Here is a 25,026-nt window from a genome sequence, read left to right as displayed (position 1 = left end):
ATATTAATGTAATTGATATTTGAGAGCTTGAATATTTTATATAATTGCTTCTTTCTCTGCTTAAATGATTTAATCCATATAAAGCACTTAGAACGGTGTTTAGTACATAGAAAAGCACTCAAAGTGCTATTACTGTTGTTATTACTGTTTAATTTGGCATTCACAAAGTAGCATTGTTAATCTAGATTTAAGATTTGGACATGAGGTAGATTGAATATAGAGTAAGGAAAGTAAAAAATTGTTTTCAGATTATGAATTTCTGGAAATTATTTTCTTATATTTAACTGATAGTTTTGTCATGTTTTGTTTTTATAAATAATCTGGGTATAATTTCCAGTTATAATTTGAAGCCTTTGAACTATGAAAGTTTTTATAACAGTAGACAGTTTTTTCACAATCCCTAGTTATTATCTAATCTGGAATTATAGTACTGTCCAGCACAAGTAGCCACAAGCCACATGAGGCTATTGAGTACTTGAAATGCTGTAAGTACAAAATACACACCGGATTTCAAAGATGGATAAAGAATGCAAAATATCTTAATAATTTTTATATTGATTATATGTTAAAATAATATTTTAGATATACTGGGTTAAATATAATACATAGTTAAAATGTTATGTCTTTTTATGTTTTTAGTGTGACTACTAGGGAATTTTAAATTATCTTATGTGATTGACTTATATTCCTTTGAACAGCACTGCTCTAGAAATTTCAACTTGAGATCATGTTTTTGGAGAAAACACCTGAGATTCTAGTTCTGCTTTACCTTACTAGTTATGTCACCTGTCCATTATTTAAATTCTTTAGGGTTTGGTTTCTTCCTGTTAGACATTACATTTTTTTAGCTAAAATTATAGCTGACATTACCTGGTATAGTGACCTCACAGAAATATTAGGAATCAAAGGAAAGAGATTGGCATTTGTAGAACATTCTATAGGTATATGTTATTTTAAATTGTGCCCATTTGAATATGTAGAAAGATGTTTGTAGTGAGTTTTTAGACCAATGGCTGTTATTTTTCATATTTTTATGTTTTCCACTTTAAAATGTTTACTTGTTACTTTTTTTTTCAATTTTTGTGCTGTTAATATTTGGAAAGCACTTTTATCTTTTTTACATACTGTAGAAAACTTCCAGAATGCTGTGATAGAATTTTTTATTTTTAAAGCCTAGATGATGAACTGGATTCTTTTCAAGATTTGAAGCAAAAAGAAGCAAAAGAAGACTTAACTGAAAATGATTATGGAGTTAGTACCTCCAAGATAACCAAGCAGTCTTTTAAAGACATAGAAAAAGGTAAAAGATATACTCATTTTAGAACAGTCATTTCTTTCATTCTTTTTTTTTTTTTAATGTTTTATTTATTTTTGAGAGAGAGACAGAGAGAGAAAGGGAGAGAGCACGAGCCAGAGAGGGATAGAGAGAGAGGGAAACACAGAATTCGAAGCAGACTCCAGGCTCTGATCTGTCAGCTGTCCACCTGTGAGATCATGCTCTGAGCCAAAGTTGGACACTCAACGAACTGAGCCATCCAGGTGCCCCTAGAACAGTCATTTAAAAAGTAGCTTTGTTAAGTAGAGCACATAAAGCTTATCCTGTAGTAATAACACTGGTTCTCTGTATATTTCTGTGATCTTGCATTTGTGTAAGCCATGAGGCAGTAATTGTGCTTATTGTTAAACTAAAGATGAGAAAGATAAACTTCATTATTTTCCAGTAGTATTCCCATAGTCTCAAAACTTACCAAAATAATTAACATACTGTGTAGTATTGATTTTAGGAGTAGAATTTAGTGATTCATCACTTATACACAACGCCCAGTGCCCATCTCAACAAGTGCCCTCCTTAGTACACATTATTTAGCACAACCCCTTGCCCCACCTCCCCTCCAGCAACTCTTAGTTTCATCTGTGTATTTAAGAGTATCTTATGGTTTGCCACCTTTTCGTTTTTATCTTATTTTTCCTTCCCTTCCCCTATGCGCATCTGTTTTGTTTCTTAAATTCCACACATGAGTGAAATCATAACGATATTTATCTTTCTCTGACTGGTAATTCTCTTAGCATAATATACTCTAGTTTCATCCATATCGTTGCAAATGGCAAGGTTTCATTCTTTTAGATCACTGAGTAGTATTCCATTAGATAGATAGATAGTTATACTCTGTATATATAGATATAATCTTTATCCATTCATCAGTCGATGGACATTTGGGCTATTTCCATAATTTGACTCTTGTTGATAGTGCTGTTATAAACATTGAGATTCATGTGCTTCTTTGAATCAGCATTCCTGTATCCTTTGAACAAATACCTAGTAGTGCAATCACTTGGTCATAGGGTAGTTCTGTTTTAATTTTTTTTTTTTTTTCAGTATATGAAGTTTATTGTCAAATTGGTTTCCATACAACACCCAGTGCTCATCTCAAAAGGTGCCTTCCTCAATACCCATCACCGACCCTCCCCTCCCTCCCACCCCCCATCAACCCTCAGTTTGTTCTCAGTTTTTAAGAGTCTCTTATGCTTTGGCTCTCCCACTCTAACCTCTTTTCTTTTTTTTTTCTTCCTTTCCCCCATGGGTTTCTGTTAAGTTTCTCAGGATCCACATAAGAGTGAAAACATATGGTATCTGTCTTTCTCTGTATGGCTCATGTTACTTAGCATAACACTCTCCAGTTCCATCCACATTGCTACAAAGGGCCATATTTCATTCTTTCTCATTGCCACGTAGTACTCCATTGTGTATATAAACCACAATTTCTTTATCCATTCATCAGTTGATGGACATTTAGGCTCTTTCCATAATTTGGCTATTGAGAGTGCTGCTATAAACATTGGGGTACAAGCGCCCCTATGCATCAGTACTCCTGTATCCCTTGGGTAAATTCCTAGCAGTGCTATTGCTGGGTCATAGGGTAGGTCTATTTTTAATTTTTTGAGGAACTTCACACTGTTTTCCAGAGTGGCTGTACCAATTTACATTCCCACCAACAGTGCAAGAGGGTTCCCATTTCTCCACATCCTCTCCAGCATCTATAGTCTCCTGATTTGTTCATTTTGGCCACTCTGACTGACATGAGGTGATATCTGAGTGTGGTTTTGATTTGTTATTTCCCTGATGAGGAACGACGTTGAGCATCTTTTCATGTGCCTGTTGGCCATCCGGATGTCTTCTTTAGAGAAATGTCTATTCATGTTTTCTGCCCATTTCTTCCCTGGGTTCTTTGTTTTTCGGGTGTGGAGTTTGGTGAGCTCTTTATAGATTTTGGATACTAGCCCTTTGTCTGATATGTCATTTGCAAATATCTTCTCCCATTCCGTTGGTTGCCTTTTAGTTTTGTTGGTTGTTTCCTTTGCTGTGCAGAAGCTTTTTATCTTCATAAGGTCCCGGTAGTTCATTTTTGCTTTTAATTCCCTTGCCTTTGGAGATGTGTCAAGTAAGAGATTGCTACGGCTGATGTCAGAGAGGTCTTTTGCTGCTTTCTCCTCTAGGGTTTTGATGGTTTCCTGTCTCACATTCAGGTCCTTTATCCATTTTGAGTTTATTTTTGTGAATAGTGTGAGAAAGTGGTCTAGTTTCAACCTTCTGCATGTTGCTGTCCAGTTCTCCCAGCACCATTTGTTAAAGAGACTGTCTTTTTTCCATTGGATGTTCTTTCCTGCTTTGTCAAAGATTAGTTGGCCATGCTTTTGTGGGTCTAGTTCTGGGGTTTCTATTCTGTTCCATTGGTCTCTGTGTCTGTTTTTGTGCCAATACCATGCTATCTTGATGATGACAGCTTTGTAGTAGAGGCTAAAGTCTGGGATTGTGATGCCTCCTGCTTTGGTCTTCTTCTTCAAAATTCCTTTGGCTATTCGGGGCCTTTTGTGGTTCCACATGAATTTTAGGATTGCTTGTTCTAGCTTCGAGAAGAATGCTGGTGCAATTTTGATTGGGATTGCATTGAATGTGTAGATGGCTTTGGGTAGTATTGACATTTTGACAATATTCTTCCAATCCATGAGCACGGAATGTTTTTCCATTTCTTTATATCTTCTTCAATTTCCTTCATAAGCTTTCTGTAGTTTTCAGCATACAGATCTTTTACATCTTTGGTTAGATTTATCCCCAGGTATTTTATGCTTCTTGGTGCAATTGTGAATGGGATCAGTTTCTTTATTTGTCTTTCTGTTGCTTCATTATTAGTGTATAAGAATGCAACTGATTTCTGTACATTAATTTTGTATCCTGCAACTTTGCTGAATTCATGTATCAGTTCTAGCAGACTTCTGGTGGATTTTCCATGTATAATATCATGTCATCTGCAAAAAGTGAAAGCTTGACTTCATCTTTGCCAATTTTGATGCCTTTGATTTCCTTTTGTTGTCTGATTGCTGATGCTAGCACTTCCAAAGCTATGTTAAACGACAGCGGTGAGAGTGGGCATCCCTGTCGTGTTCCTGATCTCAGGGAAAAAGCTCTTAGTTTTTCCCCATTGAGGATGATGTTAGCTGTGGGCTTTTCATAAATGGCTTTTATGATCTTTGAGTATGTTTCTTCTATCCTGACTTTCTGAGGGTTTTTATTAAGAAGGTTGCTGAATTTGTCAAATGCCTTTTCTGCATCAATTGACAGGATCATATTTTTCTTTTATTATGTGATGTATCATGTTGATTGATTTGCAAATGTTGAACCAGCCCTGCATCCCAGGAATGAATCCCACTTGATCATGGTGAATAATTCTTTTTATATGCTGTTGAATTCGATTTGCTAGTATCTTATTGAGAATTTTTGCATCCATATTCATCAGGGATATTGGCCTGTAGTTCTCTTTTTTTTACTGGGTCTCTGTCTGGTTTAGGAATCAAAGTAATACTGGCTTCATAGAATGAGTCTGAAAGTTTTCCTTCCCTTTCTATTTTTTGGAATAGCTTGAGAAGGATAGGTATTATCTCTGCTTTAAACGTCTGGTAGAACTCCCCTGGGAAGCCATCTGGTCCTGGACTCTTATTTGTTGGGAGATTTTTCATAACCGATTCAATTTCTTCGCTGGTTATGGGTCTGTTCAAGCTTTCTATTTCCGCCTGATTGAGTTTTGGAAGTGTGTGGGTGTTTAGGAATTTGTCCATTTCTTCCAGGTTGTCTAGTTTGTTGGCATATAATATTTCATAGTATTCCCTGATAATTGTTTGTATCTCTGAGGGATTGGTTGTAATCATTCCATTTTCATTCATGATTTTATCTATTTGGGCCATCTCCCTTTTCTTTTTGAGAAGCCTGGCTAGAGGTTTGTCAATTTTGTTTATTTTTTCAAAAAACCAACTCTTGGTTTCGTTGATCTGCTCTACAGTTTTTTTAGATTCTATCTTGTTTATTTCTGCTCTGATCTTTATTATTTCTCCTCTTTTGCTGGATTTAGGCTGTGTTTGCTGTTCTGCCTCTGTTTCCTTTAGGTGTGCTGTTAGATTTTGTATTTGGGATTTTTCTTGTTTCTTGAGATAGGCCTGGATTGCAATGTATTTTCCTCTCAGGACTGCCTTTGCTGCATCCCAAAGCGTTTGGATTGTTGTATTTTCATTTTCGTTTGTTTCCATATATTTTTTAATTTCTTCTCTAATGGCCTGGTTGACCCACTCATTCGTTAGTAGGGTGTTCCTTAACCTCCATGCTTTTGGAGGTTTTCCAGGCTTTTTCCTGTGGTTGATTTCAAGCTTCATAGCATTGTGGTCTGAAAGTATGCATGGTATGATCTCAATTCTTGTAAACTTATGAAGGGCTGTTTTGTGACCCAGTATATGATCTATCTTGGAGAATGTATCATGTGCACTCGAGAAGAAAGTATATTCTGTTGCTTTGGGATGCAGAGTTCTAAATATATCTGTCAAGTCCATCTGATCCAATGTATCATTCAGGGCCCTCGTTTCTTTATTGACCATGTGTCTAGATGATCTATCCATTGCTGTAAGTGGAGTATTAAAGTCCCCTGCAATTACCACATTCTTGTCAATAAGGTTGCTTATGTTTGTGAATAATTGTTTTATATATTTGGGGGCTTCCGTATCGGCGCATAGACATGCTCTTCCTGATGGATAGACCCTGTAATTATTATATAATGCCCTTCTTCATCTCTTGTGACAGCCTTTAATTTAAAGTCTAGTTTGTCTGATATAAGTATGGCTACTCCAGCTTTCTTTTGACTTACAGTAGCATGATAGATAGTTCTCTATCCCCTCACTTTCAATCTAAAGGTGTCCTCAGGTCTAAAATGAGTCTCTTGTAGACAGCAAATAGATGGGTCTTGTTTTTTTATCCATTCTGATACCCTATGTCTTTTGGTTGGCACATTTAATCCATTTACATTCAGTGTTATTATGGAAAGATACAGGTTTAGAGTCATTGTGATGTCTGTATGTTTTATGCTTGTAGTGATGTCTCTGGTACTTTGTCTCACAGGGTCCCCCTTAGGATCTCTTGTAGGGCTGGTTTAGTGGTGACAAATTCCTTCAGTTTTTGTTGGGTAGACCTTTGTCTCTCCTTCTATTCTAAATGACAGACTTGCTGGATAAAGGATTCTCGGCTGCATATTTTTTCTGTCTAGCACACTGAAAATCTCGTGCCAATTCTTTCTGGCCTGCCAAGTTTCAAAAGAGAGATCTGTCACGAGTCTTATAGGTCTCCTTTTATATGTGAGGGCACGTTTACCCCTTGCTGCTTTCAGAATTTTCTCTTTATCCTTGTATTTTGCCAGTTTCACTATGATATGTCGTGCAGAAGATCGATTCAAGTTACGTCTGAAGTGAGTTCTCTGTGCCTCTTGGATTTCAATGCTTTTTTCCTTCCCCAGTTCAGGGAAGTTCTCAGCTATTATTTCTTCAAGTACCCCTTCAGCACCTTTCCCTCTCTCTTCCTCCTCTGGGATACCAATTATGCGTATATTATTTCTTTTTAGTGTATCACTTAGTTCTCTAATTTTCCCCTCATACTCCTGGATTTTTTTCTCTCTCTTTTTCTCAGTTTCTTGTTTTGCCATAATTTTATATTCTAGTTCACCTATTCTCTCCTCTGCCTCTCAATCTGAGCCGTGGTCGTTTCCATTTTATTTTGCAGCTCATTTATAGCATTTTTTTACCTCCTCCTGACTATTCCTTAGTCCCTTGATCCCTGTAGCAATAGATTTTCTACTGTCCTCTGTGCTGTTTTCAAGCCCAGCGATTAATTTCATGACTGTTCTTCTAAATTCACTTTCTGTTATATTGTTTAAATTCTTTTTGATCAGTTCGTTAGCTGTTGTTATTTCCTGGAGGTTCTTTTGAGGGGAATTCTTCAGTTTGGTCATTTTGGATAGTCTCTGGAATAGTGCAGACCTGCAGGGCACTTCCCCTGTACCTTCTTGAGTAACTTGTGTTGGTGGGCGGGGCAGCAGTCAGACCTGATGTCTGCCCCCAGCGTACCGCTGGGCCACAGTCAGACTGGTGTGTACCTTCTCTTCCCCTCTCCTAAGGGCAGGATTCACTGTGGGTGGCGTGGCCTCTCTGGGCTAGTTGCACACTGCCAGGCTTGTGGTGCTGGGGAACTGGTGTATTAGCTGGGGTGGATAGGCAAGGTGCATGGGGGCGGGAGTGGCAGGCTCAGCTCGCTTCTCCTTCTTCTCCTTTGGTGATCCGCTTCAGGAGGGGCCCTGTGGCACCGGGAGGGAGTCAGACCCGCTGCTTGAGGGATGGATCCGCAGAAGCACAGCGTTCGGTGTTTGCGCGGTGCAAGCAAGTTCCCTGGCAGGAATTGGTTCCCTTTGGGATTTTGGCTGGGGGATGGGCGAGGGAGATGATGCTGGCGAGCGCCTTTGTTCCCAGCCAAGCTGAGCTCTGTTGTCCGGGTCTCAGCAACTCTCCCTCCCGTTTTCCTCCAGCCTTCCCACTCTCTGAGTAGAGCTGTTAACTTATAACGTTCCAGATGTTAAGTCCCACTTGCTGTCCGAACACACTCCGTCTGGCCCCTCCACTTTTGCCAGCCAGACTTGGGGTCTCTGCTTGGCTGGCGGGCTGCCCCTCCCCCCCGGCTCCCTCCAGCCAGTCCATATAGGGCACACTGCCTCTCCGCCCTTCCTACCCTGTTCCGTGGGCCTCTCGTCTGCGCTTGGCTCCAGAGACTCCATTCTTCTAGTCTTCTGACGGTTTTCTGGGTTATTTAGGCAGGTGTAGGTGGAATCTAAGTGACCAGAAGGATGCGGTGAGCCCAGCGTCCTCCTATGCTTCCATCTTCCCCTCTGTTTTAAATTTTTTGAGTAACCTCCATACAGTTTTCAACTGAGTACTTTTTATAATTTCTTGTTTTTTTTTTTTATAGCAGTATTTGTTAGGAAGTCAGTAAATATTGTGGTAGATTTGAGTAATCCCTTAATATTTTAAGACTACTGCAGATTGCTTAAGGTACGACTTCTTCAGGCACTTGTTTAATAACTCTCTCTGTACATGGTTCATGTCATAGTTTTCTCAGGATTTCAGGGCACCCAGAGATGGCTTCCTCTTGGCTGCAAGACTTTTAGAGCACTGTTCCCTCTCTGATAGCCTCCGTGCATCTTTTCTGGGCATACATTGTCTGTACGCAACACACACTCATTTCTCCCTTCCTGCTCTTTGTCATCCTCTTTGTTCCATTCACCTCAGTTTGAGGAAAATGAAAAATAATTATGCCTGGACTTGTGTTTCCGGCTACATGGTGGATTTTCCCCCTGAAAAACAATTGAAAATATAGGATAATGTAAAAAAAATAAATAAATAAAGGGTGAATATATTTAAAAGTTAACATAATTAAGTAATATTTAAGCTATTGATTGTGAGCTGGGAATCTAGAAAGGCAAGCAGCGCCCTGAAAGTGTCTTTCACTTTAAGGGTGTTTGCTGGACTGAGTGAAGTGAAACTTTTTCTTTGTAAAAATTCATGTAATTTTTATTTTGGCTCCCTACAGTCTGTCCAAGATGGGGAGTAAAATAGGAGACCCCCTTCTTAAACCTGGCGTTCTGGGAGTAAAATAGGAGGCCTCCTTCTTAAAACTGGTGTTCTCAGGAAGGCTAATGCAAGTTAAAACCACAGCTTTCAGTATTAACAGAAAATAAACTCTGACAATACAGTGTTGGCAAAGAAATGAAGCAAGAGGAACTTGCTCATCCGCTGCTGTTGGGAGAGTAAATTACTATAACCACTTTGGGAAGCATTTTGGCATCACTAGCACAATTGAACATGTACATGTACCCTGTGATCCAGCATTGTTGCTGTTAGTCATATACCCTAGGTAAACCCTTGAATGCGTGTAACAGGAGCCATGTGCATAGAGCATCTATGTAGACAAACACCTCACGTATCGACCTATAGTGGAATGTTGGCATATAAAAATAGAAAACAAGAAGTAGTGAAGATTTTGACCTGATTCTGTCATTAACATAAGAACATATTTAAAGGAGGTTATAGAAATTACATAATTGCATCATTAAATGATTACAGATATTATATAAAGTTTAAAACAGGCAAAACAATAGGCAAAACAAAGTCTTAAAATTTTTTTTTACCCAAGTAGTAAAAATTTAAAAAGTAAAGCAATGGTTAATGCTATATTTGGCTTAGTAGTTAATTTGGTTTAAGGGAGAGAAGGGAATGTGATCGGGGGCTTCTGAGGTAATTTTCCATTTCTTGGCCTAGGCAGTTTAATACATGAATGTTTTCATGCACTTTGAAATCAATTTTGAAATAATTTCAGACTTACAAAAAAGTTGCAAAAAGAGCATCTGTAAGACCTTTACACAGATCTTCTAAATGTTAACATTTTATCACATTTATTGTATAATTCTTTCTCTCTGCAAGTGTGTACTTGGAGACTTCTTTTTTTTGTTTTGTTTTGTTGTTTTTGAGAGAGAGCATGACTGGGGAGAAGGGACAAGGGAGAGAGCGACAGAATACCAAGCAGGGTCCATGCTTAGCATGGAGGCTGACATACGGCTCGATCTCGCGACCGTGAGATCACAACCTGGGCCAAAATCAAGAGTCAGGTGCTCAGCCGACTGAGTCACCCAGGCAGCCCAATACTTGGAGACTTTTTAACAATACTGTAATACACATTTAAAGTAACTTTCTGAAGATTACTCTGAAATACTTAAAACTGTAAATTAATAAGCTTGATAATTTTTTTTACCAGTTGCCCAGCCAACTAATTTGGCCGCAAATTCAAGAAATTGGACTGAATGTTGTAGTGATGCAAGTGACTGTCCTCTGAGACGTGTTAGCTATCTGACATCTAAAGTACCAAACAAGCAGAGAATACTTCCATATCAGATTAATCAGATATATGATGAATTATTTCAAATACATCAGAAACTGCAGGTAAGAACTCAAAACTGAATTTAGAATTCAGATGTATTTATGTTCTAAATACCAAACATTTATAAAATTTGAATAGAGTATGTCATTTAAATTATTTTAGGTAAGTCTGTTGAGATACGGTGAGAAGGGACAAATTTATTACAATTCTTGAAGGGAAATTTTATAGCTGAGGAAAAAATGTAAATGGTGTTTTTATGAATAGGTACATTTCTTGGATTTCAGACTGTCTGGTGTTTTATGTTTATTTCTTTATTTCCATCCCATCCTTGCTTCTGAAATAAAACAATATCTGCTGGTAAAATGTGCTTTTTCTTTTTTTTTTTTTTAGTTTGTTTGTTTGTTTATTTATTTATTTAGAGAACCAGCAGGGGAGGGGCAGAGAGAGAGAGCATCCGAAGCAGGTTCTGTGCTGATAGCAGAGAGCCTGGTGTGGGGCTTGAACTCACAAACTGTGAGATCATGACCTAAGCTGAAGTCGGATGCTTAACTGACTGAGCCAACCCAGGTGCCCTTAAAATGTGCTTTTTGAAGTAGTGTTCCTGATGCATTGTTTTAAATACTTATACATAAGAAGTTCTCTTGTCACTTCTCACCAGAATTCAGTTCAGAACATTGATATTTTGTCTTCTCTGGGATTTTTTTATTTCTAAAAGATGTAATTCATATATTTATCAAGTGTCCACTAGGTGGGAGTACAGAAGGAAGCAAAAGTATGTATAATACACAATTCCTGACTGAAACTGTTCTAGCTGGAATTGTACGTATGTTTGCATACAATGAAATGGTTACACATTTTTTTAAAAACTAGTATTAAAAAAAGAACAACCCAGTATTTCATTTTGTCTAAATAATTCAGATTATAATTACTATAGCATTTCAGAAAAATTATTTTTGCCTAAAATCACTGGAGAAAAGCTCATGGATGGTCTAAAGTTGACTGAGAAAAAATTTAGAGGAGGTGGGAAGGCCATTCCAGGTGGCAAGGAGTTGGAGGAGAGAAGTTTTGGGAAAGGAGTGATTTGTCAGACTGAGTTTATCAGCCTGTCTGAAGAAAGAACAGCCAGGCTAGCTGTTACAGGCTTTTTTAAAATGTGCTTTGTTTTTTTAAAGAGAACTATTTATTTATTTATTTATTTATTAATGTCTTTGTTTATTTTTAATGTTTGTTTACATCTGAGAGAGAGGGAGAGACAGAGCGCAAGTGGCTGAGGAGCAGACAGAGAGGGAGACAGAATCTGAAGCAGGCTCCAGGCTCTGAGCTGTCAGCACAGAGCCGGCTGTAGGGCTTGAACCCATGAGCCATGAAATCATGACCTGAGCTGAAGTCAGACACTTAACTGACTAAGCCACCCAGGCACCCCTGTTTTTGTTTTATTTTTGAGAGAAGGAGCGCGTGCACATTGCGGGGAGGAGCAGAGAGAGAGAGGGAGGCAGAACTGGAAGCAGGCTCCAGGCTCAGCTATCAGCACACAGCCCAATGTGGGGCTTGAACTCAAGAATGGTGAAGTCATGCCCTGAGCTGAAGTCCAACTGAGCCACCCACGTGTCCCAGCTGCTACAGGTTTTTAAGCAAATGAGTGGCAGAGTAACAAATAGCGCATTGGAAAGATTCTTTTACTAATAATTTATAAGATAAAAAAGAATTAGCAGGCAAAAAAGAATAAGCAAGTTTGTAAAGACACATCATTTACTGTAAACACAATATAGATACAAATATTTAATTAAAAATGAAGTGCAGTGGATTAATCTAGTTTAATTTATAGTTGAATCTAACTTAAACAAATTTTTTGGTCATCTGTTATATTATTAAGTGTACATATTTTGTCTTACTCTTTGATTTTATTCAACATACATTTGAACACTTGTTAATATGTATTTGCATGCTTGGTGTTGAGTGTATGGAAGTAAATAAAATATATATGGTTCTTGCTACACATAGCTTATTAAAATCAATTGTGAGCACTCATATAGTTATACTTTTGTAAATTTAAGTAAATAATATAGGTACAGTATGAAACCTGATTGGGATAGATTGAAAGGTCAGGTAAGGTTTTCTGAGAAAGTAACATTTAAATTAAACTGTGGACGAAGAGTAAGGGATAAACCCTACTAGACTGTGATGGTCTAGTATGAGAAGCCCTAGAAGCCTGATGATATGTTCATTCAAGGAAATTGTATCAAGTAACAGGATTTTTAGAGTAGGGGAATTGCTTAATGTAATGTATGCTTATTAAATCAATGGGTTGTAGGGGCATAGGTGTGGAAGTTGGGAGACTGGGAAGGATATCCTACTGTAATCATGCAGGTGAGAGGTAATGGTAACTTGGACTGGATGGTGGCAGAGAAATGGAATTGAATAGATTAGAGATTGCTTTTGTAGGTAAAATTGGCTAGACTTGCTGTAATGAGTTGAATGTGGTATAGGAGAGAATAGGTGTCTGGGATGATTCCCATATTTCTGGTTTGTACAACTTGGAAGAATAGATATAGAGAGAAAGATCAAGATTTTAGTTTGGAGGATTAAGTTTGAGAATTTAATGGAGACATAATAGTTAAAAGCTTGGCATTTAGAACAAAGGTCTTGGATGTGTAACTAAATTGGGAGTCATTCACATAGGTATTTAAAGCTGTCACCTGTAGCTGAGATCTAGAGAGAGGGCAGAATGTGAAGACATGTGACTAGTCTGATGGTGTCCTGGGTTAGGATGATGGGTAGAAAGAAGTGAATGGAGTCTAAACATTTTTAAGGGATGGGATCAGTAGGTCTTGGAGATTGTTTTGATATGGAAGGTGTACAGTAGGGTTTTATTCTTTTTATTCTTTTTAATGTTTATTTATTTTGAGAGAGAGAGCAGGGAAGGGGTAGAGAGAGAAGGAAAGAGAATCCCAAGCATGGGATTGCTGACAATCCATGCTGATAGCTTGGAGCTGGATGCAAGGCCCAGTCTCACTAACTGTGAGATCATGACCTGAGGGGAAATCAAGAGTTGGATGATTAACCAACTGAGCCACCCAGGCACCCCATTCAGTAGGGTTTTAGTCAAGAATGAAATGTAGGTTTATTCTTTTGGCTATTGGATAAATGATGCTGCTTTTTGTTAAGGGTAGGGAACAAAACTGGAGGAGGAGAGAATTCTGTTTTTTTGAAATTTATTTTTTCCTTTTGAATGTTTTTTTGAAATGTATAACTTCAATTTTTGTGCAGGAAATAATTCCTTTATTATTATTAGTATCTTTTCATTTGCAACATTTGACTAGGTAACACTGTATTTTAGTTTTTAAAAGTTTATAAAATACTTAGGACCTACAGAAAAACATAGGGAATATTATAATATCAACTGTATACCCATTAATATTGCATAATGCTAATGTTTTATTAATAATTCTATATATTATTTTTAAAAGAAGTAGAGTATTTCACTTAGAGTTGAAACAGCCTTCTTCCCTCCCATTTCTTCTCCCTTTTCCCAGAATTAAGCACTCCCTTGAAATTGGTGTGGATCCGTTGTGTCCTGTTTTAGCACTTTTATGTATTCACATGTAGTAATTGCTTTGAATGTTTTAAAACATTACATAAGTAATGATATATTGTGGATTTCTTTTTGTAGTTTCTTTGCTTCATTCATTGTTATATTTTTGAGATTTATGTGTTTGGAAAATGTAGATCTAGTTCATTTTATTTTTTTATTTTTTATTTTTTAAGATACTCATTAAAAAAATTTTTTTAATGTTTATTTTTGAGAGAGAGAGAGACAGAAACAGAAGCAGGGGAGGGCAGAGAGAGGGGCAGATACAGAATCGGACGTGGGCTCCAAGCTCTGAGCTGTTAGCACAGAACCTGATGTGGGTCTCCAACTCATGAGCCATGAGATCATGACCTGTGCTGAAGTTGGATGCCTAACCTACTGAGCCACCCAGGCACCCCTATTTAACTGCCATGTAGGATTTCGTCCTCTAAATAAACCACCATTATTTATTTCTGTATAAATATATAAGATGGAGTTTATACTTTACAAACAGTTCTGTTTAAGTATCCTTAACTTATAAGAAGAAAATGTGCAGGGTGCTACTAAATTGTTCTCCAAAGTGGCTGTGCCTACTTATTTACGTTCCCATCGTCAACATCCCAGAGTTGTCTTTCCCCCATAATCTGATAGCTGTCTCACTGATGTAGTTTGCATTTTTTTGTCTGTGAATGTTAAATCCATTCAGATGATTCTGAGTTCTGACACTAATGAGACCATATTTTTAAGCGAACCAGAATAGTAATTTGCAGATGCATATCCACCACTTTGAGTAAAAGTACCAATTTCTTTTATATTAAATCTGAATGTTAAAAGTATATGAGATGACAACTCTGTTTTCAGGAGTTAAGTTTCAATTTTGTAGAATTCTGGGATTCTTTGTTAATCAAACAATATAAGCATCATAGTAGGACATTCTGGCTTTCATCATGCTGAGATAAAAGAATTCTAGCAAGTTTTTGTTAACAGTTGACCAATGGTGATACATCTGTTAATGATTGCATTGGAATCCATCTCTTCCAAGGCTAAGTATATCTCCCTCAGGAACTGCTGGAACTGAGGCAGGTGAAGGCAGGTGGAGGCCTGGTCCCAGAAAGCTTCTACATCTTCTGCTGTCTTCTGTATTCCCTGTGAAGTTAGAGATGAGGCTGTCTGAACAGAATGGTGTAGGAGGGAGGTGAGGTTTCAAAGTAAAGAGTGGAGAAGGTTTGAAATAAACACTGTGGAGAGTGAGAGAGAGAGAGTGAATCATGAAAATATAAAATGATTTCTGGAATCCGATATAGGTTCCATGAATTTACAACAGTATAACTTTTCCTGATGTGTGAGTTTTCTCCATTGGTATGGAGTAGTGCGGCACTGAGGCTGGGAAGGTGCTTAGTACTGTAATGTAGGGCTGGGGCCTTTCAGTCCAAGTGAAGGACAAGAAGGGAAGGGGGCGGAGAGTATAGGAAAAGAGCAGATGGTGAAGTTGAAGTACGACATGGAATTGAAGCTGGAAAGGGGGTTATTCTGCATAGTACTGATGCATTTTGTGCCTCAAATTCTCTAGAGTCCTCATAGTAGAATCTCACTATGTTGTCACATCATTTTGCGACAAGATAGAATTTCTGTGCAAGCTTACTTGCTGTGCTAGTCTGGCTGTTACTGTAATCCACACTTTACTTGTACCCATGTAGTCCTAAACACCATTTGATTAAGCTACAATCTCAGTAAATAAAAACATAATTTGTAGAGTTTGTGAATATATTTTCTAAAAACACTTCAATCTGACATTTTAATACAGTGTGAAACTGCAGCCCAACAGGAGTTTGCTGAAGAACTTCAAAAGCGGGAGCGTTTTTTAGTTGAAAGAGAACAACTGCTTTTCAGACATGAAACTGCTTTGAGTAAAATTAAAGGTGTCGAAGAAGAGGTTCTTACAAGATTTCAGATTATAAAGGAGGTAACTATATAGCATTTGATTTCACAGTAATATAATTTGTGTTTTTCTTCTTAATTTAGATTACTAGATCTTAGCATTTTGTCACATTCTTCTCCAACCTCCCTTCCCCCCACATATTTTTTCCTGGGCCATTTGAAACTCATTTGCAAAAATCATGACTTAACACCCCTAAATACTTCCTTAGTATTATCACTACTTAATCTTAGGACTATGTGTCTCCTAAGTAAGCATAAGGACATTTGCTGCATGGTTAACATATTAGGAAATTAATGGTACTTGAATAATTTAATGTAATACACAGTCCACATTCACTTTCCCAGTTGGGCCTTGAAATCTTTTGTTTTTATTTTCTGATCAAAGAACTAGACAGAATTCTTGCATTACATTTGATTTTTATGTCTTTTTGGTTTCTTTGAATGTAGAGCAGTCAACCAGTTTTCTTTTTGTAAGACCTTTCTTTGAAGATTCCAGGCCAGCAGTCTTATGTCATGTCCTGGATGGATTTGCTAAGGATTTTATTCAGGTTAAATATTTTTCTCAAGAATATTATCTAGGTGATATAGTATACTTTGTTTCATATCAATAGATACATTACTATCTGTGTAACTTACAGAGAATGAATTTCATTCTGTTTTGAAAAATGCATATAGTCTTGTAATCACCACCATAATTCTGATAAAGAATAATTCTAGCACCCCAAAGGTTTCCTTACACTCCTTTGTAGTTATCCCTCCCTGCTCCCTGCACCCCGCCCTGGCAACCCCTGACCTATTTTCTGTCCCTGTACTTCTGCCTTTCCCAGAATGTCATGTAAATAGAATTGTGATTTTTCTTTATCTGTGGTTTTCAGCAGCAATTCAATTAGGAGGTATCTCCACATGTTTTTCTTTGAGTTTACCCTGTTTGGGGTTCCCTGAACATCTTGACTTTGTAGATGAATGTCTTTTACCAAATTTGGGAAGTTTTCAACCAGTATTTTCAAATATTTTTTATGTTCCAACTGCTTTCTCCTCCTTCTGTGTCTCCAGTGACTCATATGTTAGGTCTTTTGCTGTTACAAACTGCTGAGGCTTTGCTCCTTTTTCCTCATCTATTTCTTCTGTGTTCTTCAGATTTGATAATATCTGTTGTCTGTCGTTATGTTCATTGTTTATCCTTGCATATCCATGTTGCTACTGAGATCATCTAGTGAATTTTTTGTTTCTGATATTTTATGTTCTAAAATTGCTAATTAGGTTCTTTTTAAAATTATGTTTAATTTTCCTCATAAGCAGTTTTATCTTTCCATTTGCATTCATTTGTATTTACCTCATAGGACACACCTAAAAATTCAACATCTGGGTCATGTAAGGATTGGTATTTTTCTTGTGACATAGTCACATTTTTCTTGTTCTTTGCATGTTCAGTGACTTTTGGATTATATTTGGGACCTTGTGGATATTATACAGATTCTGGATCTGGTTATAATCCTCTGGAGAATGTTTCTTTTTTTAAGCCGTCAACCCAATTGAGTTGTTTATTTATAAATTGAAGTATAGCTTATGGACCTTATGTTAGTTTCAGATGTACAACATAGTGATTCAACTTTTATATATATTATGAAATGCTCACCACGATAAACTAGTTACCATTTGTCACTATATAATGAATGCTATTACAATATTATTAACTATATTCTCTATGGTGTACTTTACATCCCTGATTTATTTAATTTTATAACTGGAAGTTTGTGCCTTTTGACCACCTTCACCCGTTTTTCCTACTGCCTACTTCCTCCCCTCCCATCTGGCAGTCACCACCAATTCTTTCTTTTAGGAGTCTGTTTCTGTTTTATTTTGTTTGTTCATTTGTTTTGTTTTTAGATTTTATGTATAAGTGAAATCATGCGGTGTTTGTCTTTCTCTGACTTCTTTCACTTAGCATAATACCCTCTAGGTTCCTTCATGTTGTCACAAATGGTAGAATTTCATACTTTTTTACGTCTGAGTACTATTCCATTGTGGATTTATACCACATCTTTATCCATTCATCTATCAGTGGACACTGAGGTTTCTTCCATATCTTAGCTATTGTAAATAATGCTGCAGTGAACATAGGTATGCATATATCTTTTGAAATTAATGTTTTCATTTTCTTTAGGTAAATAACCAACAGTGGGATTGCTGGACCATATGGTATTTTTATTTCTAATTTTTTGAGGAACTTCCATAGTGCTTTCCAGAGTATCTGTATCAACTTACATTTTCATCACCAGTGCACAAAGTTACCCTTTCCTCACGTCCTTACCAATACTTGTTATTTCTTGTGTTTTTGATAGAAGCCATTCTGACTGGTATAAGGTGATATCTCATTGTGGTTTTGATTTGCATTTCCCTGACAATTTTAGTGGATTGGGCATTTTTTTCATGTACCTGTTGGCCATCAGTATGTCTTCTTTGGAAAAGTATCTGTTCAGGTCCACTTCCCATTTTTTAATTGGATTGTTTATTTTGGTGTTGAGTTGTATGAGTTCTTTATATATTTTGAGTATTAACCAGTATCCACATTTGCAAATATAATTTGCAAATATCTTCTCTTGTTCAGTACGTTGCTTTTTTGTTTTATTGTTTCCTTCACTGTTCAAAAGCTTTTTAGTTTGATGTAGACCCAGTTGTGGTTTTTTTCCCCCCCAATTGTTTATTTTTGTTTTTGTTGCCCTTGTCTGAAGAGACAGACCAAAAAAACATTGCTAAGACTGATGTCCAGAAGTTTACTACCCTTGTTTTCTTTTAGGAGTTTTATGGTTTCAGGTCTTACATTTAGATCTTTAATTCATTCCTAATTTATTTTTATATATGGTATGAGAGAGTGTTTTCCTAAATTAAGAAAGTTTCATTCTTTTGTATGTAGCTTTTTAGTTTTCTCAGCACTATTTATTGAAGAGACTCCTTCCCTATTGTATCTTCTTTCCTCCTTTGTTGTAGATTACTTTACCATATAAGTGTGAATTTATTTTGGGGCTCTCTGTTCTGTTCCCTTGATCTCCATGTCAGTTTTTGTGCCAACACTATACTGTTTTGATAACTATAGCTTTGCAGTATTGTTGGAAAACTGCGAGGATGATACCTCCAAGTTTGTTCTTCTTAAAGTTGCTCTGGCTGTTTTGGGTCTTTTGTGGTATTATTTGTTCTAGTTCTGTGAAAAAGGCTGTTGGTATTTTGGTAAGGATTGCATTCAATCTGTAGATTACGTTAGGTAGTATGAGCAATTTAACAGTATTAGTTGTTTTAATCCATGAGCATGGTATATCTTATTTATTTGTGACATCTTCTATTTCTTTTATTAATGTCATATAGTTTTCAGAGTAAAGGTCTTTCACCTCCTTGGTTAAATTAATTCCTAGGTATTCTTATTGTTTTTAGTGCAATTGTTAGTATGATTGTTTTCTTAATTTCTCTATCTGCTATTATGGTATTAGTATAAAAACACAACTGATTTCTGTATATTAATTTTGTATCCTGCAACTTTACTGAATTCATATATTCTAATAGTTTCTGGTGAATTCTTTATGGTTTACTATATAGAATATAATGTCATCTGCAGATAGTGACAGTTTTACATCTTCCTTACCAACTTGGATGTCTTTTATTTCTTTTTCCTGATTGCTGTGGCTAGGACTTCCAATGCTGTGTTGAATAAAAGTGGTAAAAGTAGTCATTCTAGTCTTATTCCTAATCTTAGAGTAAAAGCTTTTAGCTTTCACCTTTGAGTATGATGCTAGCTATAGCTTTCCAATGTATGGCCTTTATTATGTTGAGGTATGTTCCCTCTGTACTCACTTTGTTAACAGTTTTTATCATGAATGGATGTTGCCTTTTGATAAATGTTTTTTCTGCATCTGTTGAGATGCCCATATGGTTTTTATCCTTCATTATTTCAATGTGTCATATCACATAGGTGTGTGAATATTGAGCCATTCTTGCATCCCTGGAATAAATCAGGGTAATCCTGGCCTCAGAGTGAATTTGGAAGCATTCCTTCCTCTTAAATTTTTTTGGGAATAGTTGAGAGAAGAATAGGTATTAACTCTTTGAATGTTTGGTAGAATTCACCTCTGAAGCTAGCTGTTGACAGTTTTTGATTACTGATTCAATTTCATTACTAGTAATTGGTCTGTTCAGATTTTCTGTTTCCTGATTCAGTTTTGGAAGATTGTGTACTTTTTTAAAAAATTCTTTTATTATTATTATTATTATTATTTTATATTTGAGATAGAGAGAGGCAGACAGATAGTGTGTGAGCAGGGCGGGACAGAGAGACACGGAAACAGAATCCGAAACCGGCTCCAGGCTCCGAGCTGTCAGCACAGAGCCAGATTCAGGGCTCAGACTCATGAGCTGTGAGATCAGGACCTGAGCCAAAGTTGGATGCCCAACCCACTGAGCCACCCAGGAGCCCTATCTCTCACCCTTCTTGATGTGTCTGTTTCTTTATGTTTTTACCTGTGAAAGAGCTGTCCTGCTAGTCTTCAGGTCATTCTCAGAGGGAGTTGCTGTCCATGTAGTTGCAACCTTGGTGTGTTCATGAGAGGAGGTGAGCTCAGGATCTTCATACTCCATTTTCCCTATTCCATCCTCATTAGATTTAGGCCAGGGTTCTTTCTCACCTTCTGTGGGAAGTGACCCAATCTCAGTTCAGTTTTCAAAGCTTTGGAGTTGTACCTGTGCCACTTAGGTTTACTCTAATCCTCAGGCAATGGTTTAAATCAGTTCAGTTCTCAAGACCCTCAGTATGGTGCCTGTGTCTTTCCCATGCTTGCAGAATTGGGGGTTAGTTTGAGATGTGGGTGGTATTTTTAAACCGAACTCTGATCTCTCCACCTTTGCTTTGCCACTTTTGTCTGTGCTATGCTTAGAGTTAAGCCAGATTTCTACAGGTGTTTGTACACCTGAATGAAAAGATTCTTTTTCTGAGTCTCTTCTCTGAGATACTGCACACATTCCGTGGCTCACAGTGGCCCTTTTCTTGGCTTCCCTGACTGTAAAGGCAGAGTTTCTCTCAGTTTAGCAGCCTACAGTGCTCTGCTGCACTTCAGAGTGCTGGGGGCCTGCCCTGGGGCAAGACTGCTACAATTCCCTATTTCTGTTTACGTTTTACAGTCTTCAGGGTTACTTTTTGTGTTTTGTCTAAGGTTTTCAGTTGTAATCAGTAACAGAACTAGAATGTAGTGGGCTTATCTTGCCATTCCGGAAATGGAACTCATATCCTATTTTTTAACATCTTTTCGATTTGGAAAAATTTGGACAATGAGAATGTTAACCTAATGTTTGAAATACCTGTATTTGTGGTTAGATACTAAGTTATTTAAAGAATCATTTAATGTAATAATAAAATTGCATAAAGCTAATGTTTTCACGTGGTTGGAGTTTTAAACAGGGCAAAAGAAGAAATGCTTGGATTCTCAAGAGGTTTCCATACTAGACTTCTTAATTTTTTTCTCTTTAGATTTGTCTGCTATTCTTAAGTGTAAAGATAACAGCCTTTTTTTTTTTTAATAGTTCCTATATGATTACTTGGAAGAAAGAAATTAATTCAATTTTTTAATTTCCTATAGAAATTTGCTTGTTTTAATACATTATGAATAAATTGAGAATAAAAGGTGACATGTATTTGTACTTTAAATAAAAAAGTGCTATCTCGTTTAAATGTGATTAGAAGGTTAATTGATTTCAATTATTTATAAAACTGATTAAGGAAAGTCAAATAGTTTAAGACTCAGATATATTAGTATGTTTTTAAATTTGAGATGTAAACAATTAGCTACTTTATTAGAATAAGAAATTAGTTCTATATCTATGGATATTTATTCCTCAGGGTAACTTAAATCTTAAATTTTAACTTATAAAGCTATGAATTGCTAACCAGACTCTTGAAGAAGATCAGAAACCCAGGGACCCTGGGTGGCTCAGTTGGTTTAAGTGCCTGACTCTGGTTTCAGCTCAGGTCATGATCTCACTATTTGTGAGATTGAGCCCTGCCTCAGGCTCTGCACTGAGGCAGAGAACCTGCTGGGACTCTTTCTCTCCCTTTCACTGCCCCTCCTTCTCTCACACCCACTCACTCACATTCTCAAACATTAAAAAAAAAAAAGATCAGAGGCGGCAAGATGGCGGCTTAGGAGGACGCTGGGCTCACCGCACGTCCTGCTGATCACTTAGATTCCATCTACACCTGCCTAAATAACCCAGAAAACCGCCAGAGGATTAGTAGAACAGAGTCGCCAGAGTCAAACACAGACGAGAGGCCCACGGAAGAGGGTAGGAAGGGCGGCGAGGCGGTGCGCGCTCCACGGACTGGCGGGAGAGAGCCGGGGCAGAGGGGCGGCTCGCCGGCCAAGCAGAGCCCCCGAGTCTGGCTTGCAAAAGCGGAGGGGCCAGGCGGACTGTGTTCCGACAGCAAGCGCGACTTAGCGTCTGGGAGGTCATAAATTAACAGCTCTGCTCGGAAACCGGGAAGGCTGGAGGACAAAGGGAGGGAGAGCTGCTGAGCCCCCTGACAACAGAGCTCAGTTTGGTGGGGAACAAAGGCGCTCGCCAGCGCTATGTCCCCCGCCCATCCCCCAGCCGAAATCCCAAAGGGAACCGGTTCCTGCCAGGGAACTTGCTCGCTCTGCGCAAACACCCAACTCTGCGCTTCGGCGGAGCCAAACCTCCGGCAGCAGATCTGACTCCCTCCCGCTGCCACAGGGCCCCTCCTGAAGTGGATCACCTAAGGAAAGCGATCTAAGCCTGCCCCTCCTGCCCCCGAGCACCTTGCCTACCCACCCCAGCTAATACGCCAGATCCCCAGCATCACAAGCCTGGCAGGGTGCAAGTAGCCCAGACGAGCCACACCACCCCACAGTGAATCCCACCCCTAGGAGAGGGGAAGAGAAGGCACACACCAGTCTGACTGTGGCCCCAGCGGTGGGCTGGGGGCAGACATCAGGTCTGACTGCAGCCCCGCCCACCAACTCCAGTTATACACCACAGCACAGGGGAAGTGCCCTGCAGGTCCTCACCATGCCAGGGACTATCCAAAATGACCAAGCGGAAGAATTCCCCTCAGAAGAATCTCCAGGAAATAACAACAGCTAATGAACTGATCAAAAAGGATTTAAATAATATAACAGAAAGTGAATTTAGAATAATAGTCATAAAATTAATTGCTGGGCTTGAAAACAGTATACAGGACAGCAGAGAATCTCTTGCTACAGAGATCAAGGGACTAAGGAACAGTCACGAGGAGCTGAAAAACGCTTTAAACGAAATGCATAACAAAATGGAAACCACCACAGCTCGGCTTGAAGAGGCAGAGGAGAGAATAGGTGAACTAGAAGATAAAGTTATGGAAAAAGAGGAAGCTGAGAAAAAGATAAAAAAAATCCAGGAGTATGAGGGGAAAATTAGAGAACTAAGTGATACACTAAAAAGAAATAATATACGCATAATTGGTATCCCAGAGGAGGAAGAGAGAGGGAAAGGTGCTGAAGGGGTACTTGAAGAAATAATAGCTGAGAACTTCCCTGAACTGGGGAAGGAAAAAGGCACTGAAATCCAAGAGGCACAGAGAACTCCCTTCAGACGTAACTTGAATCGATCTTCTGCACGACATATCATAGTGAAACTGGCAAAATACAAGGACAAAGAGAAAATTCTGAAAGCAGCAAGGGGTAAACGTGCCCTCACATATAAAGGGAGACCTATAAGACTCGTGACTGATCTCTCTTTTGAAACTTGGCAGGCCAGAAAGAATTGGCACGAGATTTTCAGGGTGCTAGATAGAAAAAATATGCAGCCAAGAATCCTTTATCCAGCAAGTCTGTCATTTAGAATAGAAGGCGAGATAAAGGTCTTCCCAAACAAACAAAAACTGAAGAAATTTGTCACCACTAAACCAGCCCTACAAGAGATCCTAAGGGGGACCCTGTGAGACAAAGTCCCAGAGACATCACTATAAGCATAAAACATACAGACATCACAATGACTCTAAACCCGTACCTTTCTATAATAACACTGAATGTAAATGGATTAAATGTGCCAACCAAAAGACATAGGGTATCAGAATGGATAAAAAAACAAGACCCATCTATTTGCTGTCTACAAGAGACTCATTTTAGACCTGAGGACACCTTTAGATTGAGAGTGAGGGGATGGAGAACTATTTATCATGCGACTGGAAGCCAAAAGAAAGCTGGAGTAGCCATACTTATATCAGACAAACTAGACTTTAAATTAAAGGCTGTAACAAGAGATGAAGAAGGACATTATATAATAATTACAGGGTCTATCCATCAGGAAGAGCTAACAATTATAAATGTCTATGCACCGAATACCGGAGCCCCCAAATATATAAAACAATTACTCATAAACATAAGGAACCTTATTGATAAGAATGTGGTAATTGCAGGGGACTTTAATACACCACTTACAGAAATGGATAGATCATCTAGACACACGGTCAATAAAGAAACAAGGGCCCTGAATGAGACATTGGATCAGATGGACTTGACAGATATATTTAGAACTCTGCATCCCAAAGCAACAGAATATACTTTCTTCTCGAGTGCACATGGAACATTCTCCAAGATAGATCATATACTGGGTCACAAAACAGCCCTTCATAAGTTTACAAAAATTGAAATTATACCATGCTTACCTTCAGACCACAATGCTATGAAGCTTGAAATCAACCACAGAAAAAAGTCTGGAAAACCTCCAAAAGCATGGAGGTTAAAGAACACCCTACTAACGAATGAGTGGGTCAACCAGGCAAATAGAGAAGAAATTTACAAATATATGGAAACAAACGAAAATGAAAATACAACAATCCAAACGCTTTGGGACGCAGCAAAGGCAGTCCTGAGAGGAAAATACATCGCAATCCAGGCCTATCTCAAGAAACAAGAAAAATCCCAAATACAAAATCTAACAGCACACCTAAAGGAACTAGAAGCAGAACAGCAAAGGCAGCCTAAGCCCAGCAGAAGAAGAGAAATAATAAAGATCAGAGCAGAAATAAACAATATAGAAACTAAAAAAACTGTAGAGCAGATCAACGAAACCAAGAGTTGGTTTTTTGAAAAAATAAACAAAATTGACAAACCTCTAGCCAGGCTTCTCAAAAAGAAAAGGGAGATGGCCCAAATAGATAAAATCATGAATGAAAATGGAATGATTACAACCA

General features: G+C 38.0%; 1 protein-coding gene across 7 annotated transcripts in view; it reads left to right on the top strand.

Moving 5' to 3' along the window:
- Positions 1–25,026, top strand: part of CCDC138 (coiled-coil domain containing 138) — a 145,388-nt gene that overhangs the window by 3,924 nt on the left and 116,438 nt on the right. For all 7 annotated transcript variants that reach the window (XM_047854151.1, XM_047854156.1, XM_047854150.1 and 4 more), the window contains exons 4-6: positions 1,173–1,300; positions 10,169–10,353; positions 15,664–15,822. In XM_047854151.1, the coding sequence (XP_047710107.1) occupies positions 1,173–1,300; positions 10,169–10,353; positions 15,664–15,822 (472 nt within the window). The remainder of the gene's footprint in view (positions 1–1,172; positions 1,301–10,168; positions 10,354–15,663; positions 15,823–25,026) is intronic.

Source organism: Prionailurus viverrinus, chromosome A3 (genome assembly GCF_022837055.1).
Source record: "Prionailurus viverrinus isolate Anna chromosome A3, UM_Priviv_1.0, whole genome shotgun sequence".
Taxonomy (NCBI): Eukaryota; Metazoa; Chordata; class Mammalia; order Carnivora; family Felidae; genus Prionailurus; species Prionailurus viverrinus.
The sequence above is the reverse complement of the archived record's forward strand: the minus strand, read 5'-3'. Positions and strand labels throughout refer to the sequence as shown.